This window comes from Vicia villosa, linkage group LG2, assembly GCF_029867415.1.
Source record: "Vicia villosa cultivar HV-30 ecotype Madison, WI linkage group LG2, Vvil1.0, whole genome shotgun sequence".
Classification (NCBI taxonomy): Eukaryota; Viridiplantae; Streptophyta; class Magnoliopsida; order Fabales; family Fabaceae; genus Vicia; species Vicia villosa.
The window spans coordinates 223,786,149-223,802,056 of NC_081181.1; the positions used below are offsets into that span (position 1 = coordinate 223,786,149).

Here is a 15,908-nt window from a genome sequence, read left to right on the forward strand (position 1 = left end):
GGCAGCGGATCATGGGAAAGAAAAATATTGAATGAAAAACTGTATATTATTCCATTGGTTTTCCAGGTCATACATAAGGGCTTATTTATAATAGCCATAGTACAAGTGGGCTTAACCCAGTAATAGAAAAAGAGCCGTTGGGCTGTTACAACTGAAAGAGAATAAATACTGAATATATTATTATTTAACACCCCCCCTAAAATTGGAATGTATGTTCAACATTCCTAGTTTTGATAACAGAGATTGAAAGATGCCCGAGTGAAGAGGTTTGGTGAATAAGTCGGCAACTTGGTTCTCAGAATTGATAGGCATGAGGTGGATGGTTTTGGCTTGAATTTTGTCGCGGACGAGGTGACAGTCCATTTCGATATGCTTGGTTCGTTCGTGGAAAACGGGATTGGTTGCTATGTGGATGGCGCTTTGGTTGTCGCAATATATGTTGACTGGTGATGGATGAGGGATGGATATATCATGGAGGAGAAAGAGAAGCCATTGAGCTTCACAAGATGTGTTGGCCAAGGCGCGATATTCTGCCTCTGATGATGAGCGTGATACGACGAGTTGTTTCTTTGATTTCCAGCTGATGAGGTTGTCGCCGAGGAAGAATGTGAAGCCTGTTGTGGATCTTCTGGTTAGTGGACAAGCCCCCCAATCTGAATCCGTGAAGCCTGTGATAATGAGAGATGACTTGGAACTAAAAAACAGTCCCATGGAGGGAGCATTTTTCAGATATCTGATGATTCTCTATGCAGCCTGCAGGTGGCATTCCTTTGGAGCAGCCATGTGTTGGCTCAGTCTGCAAACAGAATAAGCAATGTCAGGCCGTGAGTGAGTGAGGTAGAGAAGCTTACCAATGAGGACTCTAAATTGAGTTGGGTCGTGTAGTAGGGAATCATTGGGGCTGTCAAGTTTGTGGGAAGGATCCATTGGTGTGGAGGCTGGTTTGGCCCCTAGCAAGCCTGTACATTCCAGCAGGTCTAGGCAGTACTTCCGTTGGCAGAGAGTGATCCCTTTCGAGGAACGAGCAATCTCGAATCCAAGAAAATAACGGAGATATCCCAAGTCTTTAATGCTGAATTGGTGATGAAGGGCCTGTTTAATTTGCGAAATATGTCGTAGGCTCGTTCCTGCAAGTATTAAATCATCTACATATGCAAGTACAACAGTGAAGTTAGTGGCAGGTTTGTATGTAAATAATGAATAGTCAGCTTTTGATTGAGTGAAGCCAAGGTTTACTAAGGATGTGGTCAATTTATGATTCCACTGTCTGCTAGCTTGTTTAAGTCCATAAATGGACTTTGTTAACTTGCAGACCATGTTCTTAGCAGCTGGTAAACCTGGAGGACATTTCATGTAAACTTCTTCTGTTAAATCACCATGTAAAAAAGCAGTATTTATGTCAAGTTGATGAACATGTCATTTAAGGGAAGAGGCAATAGATAATAAAATCCTAATAGTTGTCATTTTAATGACAGGACTAAAGGTTTCAAGATAATCTAATCCTTCGGTTTGGTTGAATCCTTTGGCAACGAGGCGGGCTTTGTACCACTCAATTGTGCCATTAGGGTTGTACTTGTGTTTAAATACCCACTTACAACCAATAGCCTTTTTGTTGTGTGGAAGAGGAGTAAGAACCCAAGTCTTAGTGTCTTTTAAGGACTGTAACTCATTTTGTATGGCTTGCTGCCAGTTTGGGTAAAGAATGGCAGTGGCATATGTGGTTGGTTCAGTCACAGTGGAGATATTTAAATTAAAAATACGGTGAGATGGTGATAATTTAGTATAGTCAATGAAATGAGATATAGGGTAAGGAGTATTACCTGATTGTAGATGAGAGTTGGAAAAAGGAGTACCTGTTAGAAGAGCACGGTGATAATCTCTAAGGTAAGAGGGAGGTTTAGAGTGTCTAGAAGATTGTCTTATTGTAGTAGGTGGAGGAGGTAAGGGTGGTGGAGAGGTGGTGGCATTAGATTGAGGTTGAAGGGATGGTGGAGTTTGGACAACATTGTCAGTAGGGAAATGGTTTGTTGGTGAGGGAATATATGAGGTATTAGGGGTTGGTATTATGTAGTCAGTGTGAGCAGTATTTGGAGAATGGTAAATAGGTTGAGGTGAATTGGATTCAGTGTTTTGAAGGGTAGTGAAAGGAAAGATGTTTTCAAAGTGGATCACATCACGAGAGATGAAAATGTTTTTGTTATTTAAGTCATATAGGAGGCAACCTTTTACACCATTTTGAAATCCAAGAAAAACACATTTTCTGGATCTAGAATCCAGTTTGCTTCTAGAAACGAGCTTGGTACAGGCATAAACAAGCGAACCAAAAATTTTCATGTGCATATAATCAGGAATAACATTGTAAAGTAATTTATAAGGGCAATCATATTTAAGAAGTTTACTAGGTAATCTGTTTATTATATGAACAACATAAGACCAAAAAATATTGGGTGTGTGTGATTGAAACAGGATAGCACGAGTGACCCCAAGGAGATGTTGATGTTTCCTTTCAACAATCCCATTTTGCTGGGGTGTATAGACTGATCCGGTGTCGCGCGCGGGTCAAAAACGAGTATTTCGTAAAACGTAATACAGCGACAATGGCTCGAGTCGTATCGCAAGGATTCTTGATTTTATTAACTGAAAGCAAAGTCGAAATTGGGGGGGGGGGGGGGTTGGTTTGGGTTCGATTTAGAAAAAAGCGCTTAAAAAAGTGATTATAAAATAAGCTGTTTTGAAAATAAGTGATTATGAAGTTAAGCTAATCTGCTGTTTCGGTTCCTACTATCATCGATAAATATAATTCTGCGGATTTTATTCACATTCGAAGCACAAAAACATTCAACAAGCGAGAATGGAATTATAAGAATTATGTTCCTCTTTCACCGGATTAAGCAAACGGTTCAACAATTAGCGGAATAACGAATTAAGCAGACGATATAACGCATATAAATTCAGGAAGCATAAATCAATCGAATTAACAATGCTATTCTATGATGATTCGGATTAAGCAAACAAATGACACAAAATAGGATTGATATGAATAGAAATTATATTGCAAAATAATATTAACCTCAAGTCTTGGAATCCAAATTACAGCAGATTAACTCAATAGGGATTAGTTCGCCATGGGATCGTCAAACGCTTGGAAAATTTCGTGAATAGTGACCGAATGAACAGTAACCGCGGCTCCTAACCTAAGTCAAAACCACAACCCGTTTTACAATCCAACTGGGTCAAACATACGACCCAGGCCTAAAACCAATTGACCCGAAACTTAGCTAAAACTAGTGCTGCAACTTCAACGAATATTCTGGCCCTTCTACATTCCGATTCTGACTTCGACTCCAACATAAGAATCGTAGCCCTTTCTCTTAGCTTTCCGGCGATTATTAGAATGCCTTAATCGGACTCCTGGAACTCCAGATATGATCGTTTCCGTGCAGACTGTTAAAGCTGAAAAATTAATACGAAAAACAAATAAGTGCAAAAATAAAATAAAATATAAAAACATATTAAAACATAAAAATAAATAAAACAAACCGAAGAAATGCTTGAGTACAAACATGGAAGAACGTGCATTAAAATGCACTGATCATAGACACAAGAAGTCTGATGTTGAATCCCTTGAGAGGCATAAGAATGTTGTTTTAAGAGAAATTCAGGTCCATTGTCAGACCTTAAGGTCTTAATGGTGCATTGAAATTGGGTTTGAATTTTTTTAATAAAAGATTGTATTAAAAAGGAAGTTTCAGATTTATTTTTCATTAGAAAAATCCAGCAGAATCTACTATAGTCATCAATGACAGTTAAGAAATATTTGTGTCCAAGTAAGGAAATAGTGGAGATAGGACCCCAAATGTCCATGTGGACAAGATCAAAACATGTGCTACTGCTAGTATAGCTATTAGGAAACGGATTTCGTTTTTGTTTAGCATGAAAGCAAGCATCACAAGGAATATCATATTTAGGCAATTTATGTAAAGGTATGATTTTATTGATATGTTTCAGAGTGTCAAAACATGGGTGGCCAAGCCTGTTATGCCAAAGAGTAAAACTATCTAACATGTTGATATGGGGATGGGGAACATCATATTGGGGAATAGAGGTGTGTGCAGCAGGTAATATCAGTGAGTAAAGGCCTTGGTGGATCCTAGCTGCACCAATCTTCATTAGGGTAAGGTTCCCCTGTATGATGCAAGCAGTGGATGTGAAAGTAAGAGTGCAATCTAAAGAGTGGCATAGCTTGGAGACAGAAATGATATTAGTAAAGAAGGTAGGAATATAGAGAACATCGTGTATGTGCAAAACATCAGAAAAATAAACAGAACCAAATTTGTTAGTAGTGACAATAGCTCCATTAGGGAGTTTAATGTTTATGGGAGAAATAGTATTTATGGTTTTAAACATGGACAAGGAGTGGCATACATGATCTGTGGCACCCGTATCTAATAACCAGTCAGAAAATCCTATTTTAGTATTAGATATAATGATAGGGATCATACCAGAGTGTGAAGTTTGAAGGTGTTGCACTGTAATAGAGTTGGATGAATCATTTTGTTGAAGAAGGGCAAGAAGAGCACGTTGTTGATCAACTGTCAGAACGGACTGATTAGAGCATTGATCCGTGTCATCTGGTTTGTCAGTTGTGGAGTCTTCTGTCGAAACTTGAGCAATCTGCGATTTCTTCAAATATGGGGGAAGACCGTGCTTTTTGAAGCAAACTTCAATAGTGTGACCTGGCTTGTTGCAGTAAGAGCAGATCTTGATTCCTTTAGATTTCTGGTATGCTGAATTCTTGGAGGTTTGGTCAGATGAGGGTCCTTTTTTATTGGATTTGTTGATGTAAGCAAGGAGTTTGTCTTCTCCAAGCGGTTGAATGGTTTATTGTTCTTGTTGAATTGGGAGGGAGAAGACTTTGTTAACGGAAGGTAGCGGAGCCATGAGCATGATTTGAGCACGAACTGGTGCATAGCAGTCATTGAGCCCCTTGAGAAAACGGATAACGTAATCGTTATCGCGGTAGGTCTTAATGGTGGAAGATAGGGAGCAGTGGCACACAGGTTCACAGATACAACTGGGAATGGGGCGAAAATTGTCAAATTCTTGCCATAGTTTCTTTAGAGTGGTGAAATACTGTGTAATGGTTTGGTCACCTTGTTTATGTGCATAAATTTCTTCTTGAAGATCTGAAATACGAAAGATATCACCTTGATGATAGCGTTCATGGAGTTCATCCCAGATCTCCTTTGCCGAATCCATCCATAACACACTTTCAGAGTTTTCTTTATCAATTGAGTTGGTGAGCCATGCCATTACCATGTTGTTGCATCGATCCCATGCGAGGTATTTGGAGTCTGAAGATTTGGGACGAGGAAGAGTGCCATCGATAAAACCTAGCTTGTTCTTCGAACGTAGAGCGAGTTTGATGGCTCGTGACCAAGAATGAAAATTGTTGTTGTTGAGAACAGGAGAAACAAGGGATAAACCTGGGTTATCACTGGGGTGCATAAAGAAAGGATCGAGCATGTCAGTTTGGTAGGTTCTGGTTGGGACTCCATTGTTGTTCTTTGGAGTTTTGATTGGAGAGTGTTTCGGAGTGGATGAATCTCCATCGGATTCCATGGAGTAACAGAAAAGAAGAAGAAGAAAAAATGCAAGAAACGGCAAGGAAGAGAAGAAGATGGCACGAAAGAAAGAAAAGAACGGGAACAAGAGCAGAGGAATGAAGGGGGGAAAATCAGCGATAACAAAGAAGATAAGGGTGTGAAGACACGTGAAAAAAAGAGAAAGGTTGAAAAAGATCAGAGGAATCTCACTTCTTCTGATACCATGTTAACACTTGGCAGCGGATCATGGGAAAGAAAAAATATTCAATGAAAAACTATGTATTATTCCATTGGTTTTCCAGGTCATACATAAGGGCTTATTTATAATAGCCATAGTACAAGTGGGCTTAACCCAGTAATAGAAAAAGGGTCGTTGGGCTGTTACAACTGAAAGAGAATAAATACCGAATATATTATTATTTAACAAGTGTGTTTATTATATAATGATTAGTCTTTAGATTCCAGCTCAAATGAATATATTGTATTCTCTACTTATCTGCTCCACCCAAATCAAATATGCAGTAGTAGTAACATTTACATATTTAATAATGGACTTTAACAAGACAACATACCAAAGCTTAACACCAAATAGTTGTCATCATATGCACTTAACAAAATAAATATTGCAGTAAATTCAAACATGATGTTGCCGAGGTTAATGCAATGGAACATCAATTGTGTAACTAAGAACTTAATCAAGCGCGTTTTTGGTAGTATACATGCAAATATAGGCCAATCTATTTAGCCTATTTTTAATATACATGAAAATATAAGCCGACCTATATGGCTTCATAGGCTTTTTTAATAGCCTAAGCCTGACTTATTTTATTAAACAGACTTTTAAAAACGCCTAAGCCTAACCTTTTTGTTAAATAAGCATGGTCTAGCATGACCTTATAAAGGCTAGGCCATAGCCCCCTGTAGGTCAGCCTAGCCTATTCCACCCCTAACTGAGACCTTTCAAGTTGGTGCAACGTTGCAAAATTACCACCTTCTTGGAAAGGCTACAGAAAGAAATTATTGCACAGTTCTGAGGACTTCTCCTTGGAGAAAATCCAAAAACATCTTTGAATCGAGGAGGAATCGAAGGAAAGGGAGAAATCAGAATCTGCGGGTCTTTCCAAAGCAAATGTTGTGACCACCAAAGGAAAGAAGAAACATGATGACATGAAGAGTCATCTTGGTCCAAAGAAGGAACATAATAAGTTCAAGATTTTTGGCGGTCCTAAAGGTCCAAAAAACGAATGTTACGTTTGCGGTAAATCTGGACACTATGCTCGAGATTGCTGACACAACAAGTCAAAAAATGAGATCAATGTAGTTCGAGCCAATGATGACATAATTGCTATGGTGAGCGAAATTATGGCAATCAAAGGGAAAGTTCAAGGTTGGTGGTATGATACATGTGCTACGGTACATGTCTCCTATGATCAGGCTGCATTCAAAACCTATTCTAAGGCAAATGATGGACAAGAAGTACAAATAGGAACTGAAGTCTTCTCTAAGGTTGTTGGAACTGGATCAGTCAAACTCAACTTCACTTCGAAAAGAAAGTTACTTTTGTCAATGTGTTTTATGTCCCTGACATGAATAGGAATCTTGTTAGTGGGGATTTATTGAGAAAATCAGGTATTAAAATCTGTTTATGAATCGGACAAACTTATTTTGACCCGTAATGGAGTGTTTGTTTGAAAATGATATTTCCCTGAGAGAATGATCAAATTATGCTTACATGCTTGAGTCTGTTTCTTTATGGCACAATAGATTAGCACATTCTGGTATTAGTTCTATGAAGAGACTAATTAAATCTGGATTGGTTTCATGCAAAATAAATGATTTCAAAAAATGTGAATTATGTGTCAAATAAAAAATAATTAAAAAACATTTCAAAAGTGTTGAAAGAAATACAAATCTACTTGATCATGTACATTCAAATTTGTGTGAATTTAATGACATGTTAACACGTGGAGGAAATAAATACTTTATTACATTCATCGATGATTCCTCTAGATACACTCATGTATATCTCTTAACGCATAAAGATGGTGCTTTTAATGCCTTTAGGATCTATAAAGTAGAAGTGGAAAATCAATTAAGAAGAAGTATAAAAGTTCTCAGGAGTGATAGGGGCGGTGAATATTTTTCTACTGAATTTGATGTGTTTTGTGAAGAACATGGCATAATATATGAATGTTCGAAATCTCACACACTGTAACAAAATGGCATGGCCGAAAGAAAGAATCGAACATATCAAGAGATGATGAATGCCATGTTGATGCATTCCGAACTACCTTTCAATTTATGGGGTGAGGCCCTACTATCCTCTTGCCACATAATCAATAGAATTCCTTTAAACAAAACTGGTATTTCTCCATATGAAGCATGGAAAAGCAGAGCGCCAAATATCAGTTACTTTAAAGTATGGGGGTGTGTGGCTTACTACAAAAACATGGATCCTAAGATAACCAAGTTGGGTCCTCGAGGGATAAGATGTTCCTTTGTAGGATATGCACAAAATATTAAATCATATAGACTGTTAAATTTAGAGTCTAATGTAATTGTAGAATCCCGAGATGTAGAATTCTTTAAAAATCTTATCACCAAGGATAAACAATCGGAGTCGGTTGTGAATAAAGATTCTTGTGAAGAAGAATCTTCTCGAAGTGTAGAAATACAACCTGAAGTCACTCCTCGAATCATTGAATCATAACCCGAGCCTAGGATAAGCAAGAGAGTCCGAAAAACAAAGAATCTAGGACCAGATGAAATCGATCCTCAATTCATCCCCTTTCATCTGATTGAAGGACATTGTAAGAGTTTCGTTCAAAGTATTCCGGTCATTCTCCAAGTAGGGGATGATCCTAAAACATACAAGGAAGCAATAACTTCAAGGGAATCCTCCTTTTGGAAGGACGTTATCCAAGATGAAATGGATTCAATCGTGTCAAACCACACTTGGGAACTTGTTAACTTACCAAATGGATCAAGGCCCATTGGGTGCAAGTGGGTGTTTAAAAGAAAATACCATAGTGACAACTTTAAACACTTATAAGACCAGACTAGTGGCAAAAGGATTTAGACAAAAGGAAGACATAGATTACTTTGACACCTATGCACCGGTAGCAAGGACAACCACAATTAGATTTTGGTTTGTTAGAACAAGAAATGTTCTGATCAATATTCTTTGTTTTGATGATAACATTATGTATGAATTTTGTATAAGAGAATGTGGTACTCAAATCCTTTGCATTTTCCATTTCAGGAAATATATAAAGAGTATGCATAAATCAGCGCTCAGAAGCAACTGACTCAGAAAGTTCTAGATGGCTTCATCAGAACATGCTCTGGCAAGACATCAGAAGATGGTCATGCAGAATCAGAACATGAACTGGAAAGCATCAGAAGAATTGAAGTCAGAAGAACAAGCTCTGAAGTTCTGATGGTATCACGCTCAAGCTCTTCAAAGTCAGAAGACAGAAGATGCTCTGTGTTATACCCCAAAATTTGCCCACATATTTTTCAAGAAAACTCCAATCTGAAAATTAAAAGTCTCATATAATTATGGATTATTTCAACAAATATCCTAACATATGAAACACTTAGTTTTTAGAATTTTTCTTATACAGTAATTTGGCTTGCAGTTGAATTTATTCTTACGCAAACGCCAAATACTGTTTATTACTTCACACATGCTATTTATTTATTTACAGATAAATAGTACTGACACAATTGGTACAGAGTTAAAATCTTTTTGCAGGCGCAGAATCAGGAAACTCAGACTGTACTGGTAACAGTATATTAGTTATTTATTATGTCTATGTTTTTAACAAGTCATGTAAATAACTTTCATTTTTCACATAAAACAAAAAAACAACAAAAAAGAAAATTAACTTTGACTGTTGATTTTTCACTCTAACTGCTACGTCAATACCTGAACAGTCAGTCGACAGCCAAACTGCTGGCAGTACAATTCTTAGTGTTTTGTACCATCAATCAAATCAATCTTTCACAATTCAAAATTCCAAGATTTTTGTTCTAGAAGTCTTCTGAATATCACGCGATTAGCAGAGACTCAACACTGCACAAAAATCAGGTACGCTTAACTGTCTTCTACACAAACAGTCCCTGACTAGGGTTTTCTTGTTTTTACAGGAGAAACAAGTTTTTGAGAGCTCAAATGGATTCCATACACATCCATATATCTCAAAGTACCATCATACAAATTTTCAAACTTCAATTCACTCAGACGCACCGTCAGCAGCTCAAACAGTCAACAGACGACCCGTTTGACCAAAAAAGTCAACAGACAGTCAAAAATGAAATTTTTGTCAAAGTCCATATTTTGTCAAAGGATTCATCATTTGACCATTGGATGATCATAATTCATCAAAGAAAGATCAAAAATCAACAAAACCCTAAGATTCAAAATTAGGGTTTTTGCCTGAAAAGTCAACTCAACTTTGACTGATCATAACTCTCTCATCCTGCATCCAAAAAATTCAAACCAAAGCTTGTTTTGAAGGAAATTCAATTATCTTTCAAATGCCATTGATCCCATGGTCATTGGATTCACCATTTGAAAAATATGACCAAAGACATTACAGGTCATTTTCAAAGTCAACAAAAAGACACTTTTTTCAAAAGGACACACAAGGAGCTTCAAAAATCATTTTGACATGAGACCAAAGGCATTGGTTAGAGGACTCTTTGAGGTTTCCAAAAAGTGCAAGATCTCCTTCATATGACAAAAATTGAGGGATTTACACCTTGTTGAAGTTGGCTAAATTTTGGGAAAATGCATGAAATCAACATTGCTCAAAAATGTATTTTTTCCAAATGGGGCCAAGTTTTCAGCATTCAAATATCATTTCCATGATGTTATGGGCCTCCCACGACCAAGACTAAGCCCATACCTTTTTTTTATCCATTTTGCATGATTTTATCTTATTTTAAGATTAAAATTAAAAGGAAAATGCATGGATAATGGTTAGCTTACAAATCAAGCATGACTCACCTCAAAGAATCTTCATCTTTCTGCAGAGAATTGAAGGGCAAGGCAGGTGCATTGAAGGCAAGATGACTTGGTCAAGAATTCAAGGTTTTTAATATTAAAAAACCAAAGTTTCAACAAAGGCAACTAAAGACACTTCTTAGCTTCAATTGTAAGCACTCAATGCTTATAAATAAGCTATCATAGTTCAGTAACAAAGAGGGGGCAAGTTCAGAAGCAAAGCTTAGCTCATACACACTTGTAATCACTTGAAAAGTTTCAAAGAAAATTCAAATTCGAATTTGTAATTTCAGTCCATTTCAATACAAACTAAGCATTCAGACACCTTCCTTGAACATCACTGAAACTATCCCACTCAGTTACAAGCCTTGAAGCTCACTGAATCGAGCTATACAGGTCCAAATTTGTTCAAACTAAAATCAATTCGTATCTGGTTATTCACACATGCTTAACAAGATGTAGACATACTATTAAGTTTGGTTTGAGGTGTAGATCATTTCTGGAAACTTAATTGAAGTTTGAACACGTATAAACGAAACTACCATTTTAGGGTTCATAGCTTCAAAATTAGGGCTTTCCAAATTAGGCAAAATTAGAGGTTCTAAATAGTACCATTAGATTCGTATGGACAAAACGAGTTGAATGGTACCATCGCGCCAAATTTATGTGCTTGTTTACCCCTATTCGTTATTTTGCAGAATTAGGGCTCACTTACTATAGCGCTTTTTTACAAAAGCGCTGTTAAAGGCCTTGTCTGAAGGTTGAAGACGAAGACGTGTCTTCCTCCCATTGGTTCAGCAGCGCGCGTACTTTTTTAAACTTTCCACTAATCCAGTGTTTTGCAGGTGTAACGTATACCACGTGCCTCAATTTCTGGACCACCTGATCTTGCTTAACAGCTCATCCAACGCTTCAGAACGCGCGTGCACATCATACTCCCTCAATCAAACCACACAGGATCAGTATCCTTTTATTTTCTATTTTATTTTCTATTTTATTTTAATTTCTTTGTTAAATTAATTAAAAATAGTTTTAAAAATCCAAAAAATACACAAAAAATATTTTTAGACTTCTAAAATAATATATTATTTTCTGAAATAAAAATATTTAATTTTTCTTTAAAATTTCAATATTTGCATAATTAATTAGTATATATTTATATATTTGCTTTTTAATTATTCTAACCAATCAAAAAATCATAAAAAAATTTGTTCTTTATATAAAATATTGTTTATATATTATAAACTAATTTTGTACATATTTTGAATAATTTTCTTTTTAAGTTTTAATTATTTGTATAATTATTTGCATAATTATGTTTTAATTAACTTAAATCAATTCCAAAAATTCCAAAAAAAATTAGTTTTGTTTTAAAATTAATTGACAAATATTTTGTACATATTTTAAACTTAATTTCTAGGTTTAAATCTATTTTTCATCTTTTTTCCTCATTTTAATTTAATTAATCATACATTAATTATAATTAAAACAAATCATAAAAAATCCAAAAAACATGCCTTTTATTTTTCTTGCAATTTAAATTCCTAGATAAATGTATAGGATGTCAAATTCATGTAAATAGGCTAGTTTACATTTCCTGCACAATCGATGTAATAGCGTAGATTTACTTTCCGCACTTTACATTTCCGCATTTTAATTTCCAGCAAAATATAAACTGCGTGTATGTCAAAGATAAAATTGAACCGTTAGATCACTAACTTCAAAGATAAAATATCTGAATACAATCACAAATCACATTTGCACCTCTTAAGGTAAATCCCTTCACATTCTTTTCAAAATCAAAGTCAAAATTCCACTGTTTTGAGTACAAAATCGAACCTTGCGTTTATATCCGGTGAAAGGATAGATTTTTAAAGGAAATAGGATAAAGACCTTACAACTCAGGGTAGATCTCCTAGTTTGCTTGCTCAAATCAAAACAAACAAAATTCTCATACACTGTTGTTTTTTTCAAAACTTTCCAAAAGACAATACTTTGTATACATCCAAACACGGATTATTACAAAGTTAACGTTCTTTTCAAAACATCTTTCGAAAGATAAACAAGCATTTTGTATACATCCACACACGGATCATTACAAAATTCAAATTACAAAGGTATTTGAAACCACATATGAGCAATTTCAGAGCAATTGAAAAGTGATCGAAAAACAAGTGAGCTAAGCAAACTTAAGAGCCCATGGATAACCATGGATACAAAGGGTGCTAACACCTTCCCTTTGTATAATCTACCCCCTTACCCAGAATTTCTTAAAGGTCTTTTTTCTGTTTCTTTTATAAACCTTTCCTTAATTGGATAAAATAAAAGGTCGGTGGCGACTCTGTGAATTTTCAAAAATGCGAAAGCATTAAGCAATAAAAAAGAGTCAGTTCACGTATCTCTACAGAACAGAGGTATGGCCCGAGATTAAAAAATCGGAGGTCCACAGAACTGGCGACTCTGCTGGGGAGTCACTTTCAAAAAACAAAATGTTTTCAAAAGGGGTTACCTTAAGAGAATAGATCACTTCGATGTTTTCAATTGATTGACTTGATTGCTCTATTTTTCAAAGGTTTGCTTGGGTATTTTGCTTGTGTGAAAGATTCTAACCCGAATCTCGAGATACCTTAAGTATATGACAATAAACCAAGGAAACTGTACGGCATGTACCGATACGGTTGATCTGGTAGTCATCGTTAGTGCGATACTTTGGTTTATACTGATGTCCCTTGAAAACAATCAAGGAGTATATTAGGCTTCCGAAATGTCATTAAACACTAATTTGTCTTAGAACCTTTTTAGTTGAACTTGACTTGTGGCCTATTAAGTGGCTAGCTTTGAAATTGATCGAAGTTAGTTATCCTCGAGGAATATTTTGATCGGCCGCTCGAGCGCCGTATTGAGATGTTACTTCCAAGGATCATAGAACCCGAATACTATTCTAGGACAGGTTTTAACCAACTCAACTTCAGTGGGGAGGGTATCACCTATCAGCTCCATGCAAGCCTTTAAACCTAAGGCTATTGTTTGATTTGTCTTTGTGTGCCACATGTTTGCATCATAAGCATATCATTTTTTGCACCAAACACTTCAAGGATCAAAGAGTTTACCTTTGTTTTTGCAGGTAATGGCTCCCGCCACCAAAGATTACATCCGAATCAACTTCTCAACGGTACCATCTGAACTAAAAGACTTAGTATCAGAATTCCCCAGGAATGTTCAATTCACTGAAAGGCATGGTCACCTACTCCATTTGGTTACCTCAAATTTTGAAGAAGACATGATACGGGTCCTGTTCCAGTTCTTTGACCCTGAACATCATTGCTTTACCTTTCCTGATTACCAGTTGGTACCCACTTTGGAAGAATTCTCTGAACTAATTGGATTGCCTGTTCAAAATCAATTACCTTTCACTGGTTTAGAAAGGATTCCAAAACCTGAAGTCATTGCTGCTGCTTTACATCTGCGAAAATCAGAAATCGAGTCCAATTGGGAAACAAAGAGTGGAGTTAAGGGTTTACTTGCCAAGTTCTTATTGGAAAAAGCTCGACTACTGCTAGAAAACAAAAGTTATCCAGCTTTTGAGGAAGTTATGGCACTTTTGATCTATGGGTTGGTTTTATTCCCAAATCCCGACCAGTTCATAAGTATACACATCATCAACCTTTTCCTAATCCGTAACCCGGGGGGTACCAACCTTACTGGGAGACATTCTACATTCTCTACACACTCGTACCATGAAGAAACGAGGAACTCTCATGTGTTGTATACCACTACTGGCTAGGTGGTTTACATTTCATCTTCCCCGATCAGTGTTGAGAAATGAACAAAGAATGCAATGGTCTCGCAGGATTATGTCTTTGTCTCATTCAGATATCCGGTGGAACAACTTCTTTCAAAGAGACATTACTATCATTGATCATTGTGGAGAGTACCCTAATGTGCCACTCCTTGGCATCAAAGGAGGCATCACTTACAATCCCTCTTTAGCTCTACGCCAATTCGGATATGCAAGGAGCAACGGTCCTCATGACATGATTATCCATGGCATTGTGTTTGATTACGAGAATGATTCTCATAGACACCGACGAAGGTTCATACATGCATGGGGCAGTGTCTATAGAATAGAAAGCAAAACTCTGGGGCACTGGAATTCTATTCCTATGGAACCCTACCTCAGATGGGTCCGCACTCATGCTCAGAAACTCCTTATGCCATATCCTGCTGTTCTACCTGTGACTATTGAACCAGAGGTCGAAGGATATGAACCTCAAGTTATTCTACACCCGGACATGCCAACTGACCTAGAAGAGTTGCAAAAATCTTGGGCTCAACTCAAAGAGGAAAGAGACACCTTCAAATCATACTGTCAAGACTATGAGAGAAGGATATTGGAGCTCACCGGACAGCTTCAAGAAGAACAGCAGATCAACACATTCCTGGGGGCAAAGAGAAAGCGTCCACGGGAGACCTGAAGGATCATTTATTTTATTTCTGTCTTGTAAGCCCAAATGAGGCAAAGAAAAAAAGAAGCAAAAAAAAAAGAAATAAATTGATTAACTAACGTTTGTTTCTTCTTTAACAAATCTAAACTCTAAGATCCTTGAAACATTGCACACACATTTCACTTCATGCATTGCATATACATTTCATACATTGCATTCATATACGTTGCATATGCATTTCATACATTGCATACACATGGCATCCAGTCATACACATTTCATAACAGGTTCTCATGACGGATTTCTCATCTCCTCGCTGTTTATTTCAGTCAGAAGAGATGGAATCCGAGACAAGCATCAAGAATCTCGAAGCACAGAATGCCCAAGTTCAAGTGGCAATTCTGGAACTGGCAAAGGGGCAGCAAGAATTGAAAGCCCTGATAATCAAGAAGAAAAAGAAGCCCAAAGGATCTGTAGGTGTGAGTCACCTGAGAAGAAAGATCAAAATTCCAGTCAAAAAGTTCACAAAGCCACCGATCCCTGAAACAGTCGGTGATGATGAACAAGAAGACAATCAAAGCAACCAGGGTTCTGCTAAACCCTCTCTCTCTTCAAATGAAGAAAATGATCATTCTGGGGACGAACCGGATAATGAAAAATACCAACAGCTGGAAGACCGTATGAAAGCTATGGAGATACAAAAAATACCTGGCTTAGATTTCAATGATCTGGGGCTCATCTCGGATGTTGTTATCCCTCCAAAATTCAAAGTTCCTGTCTTTGCAAAATATGATGGAGTTTCTTGCCCGAAACTACATCTGAGATCCTATGTGAGGAAGATACAAC

At 36.9% G+C, this 15,908-nt stretch overlaps 1 protein-coding gene across 1 annotated transcript; it reads right to left on the reverse strand.

Moving 5' to 3' along the window:
- Positions 1–1,416: 1,416 nt before the first annotated feature.
- LOC131651452 (uncharacterized) lies at positions 1,417–5,622 on the reverse strand. The gene is made up of 3 exons (XM_058921115.1): positions 4,959–5,622; positions 4,064–4,859; positions 1,417–2,407 (listed from the first exon to the last, which is right to left on the reverse strand). Exons 1-3 carry the CDS (start codon positions 5,620–5,622, stop codon positions 1,417–1,419), a joined length of 2,451 nt encoding a protein of 816 aa, XP_058777098.1.
- Positions 5,623–15,908: the final 10,286 nt, after the last annotated feature.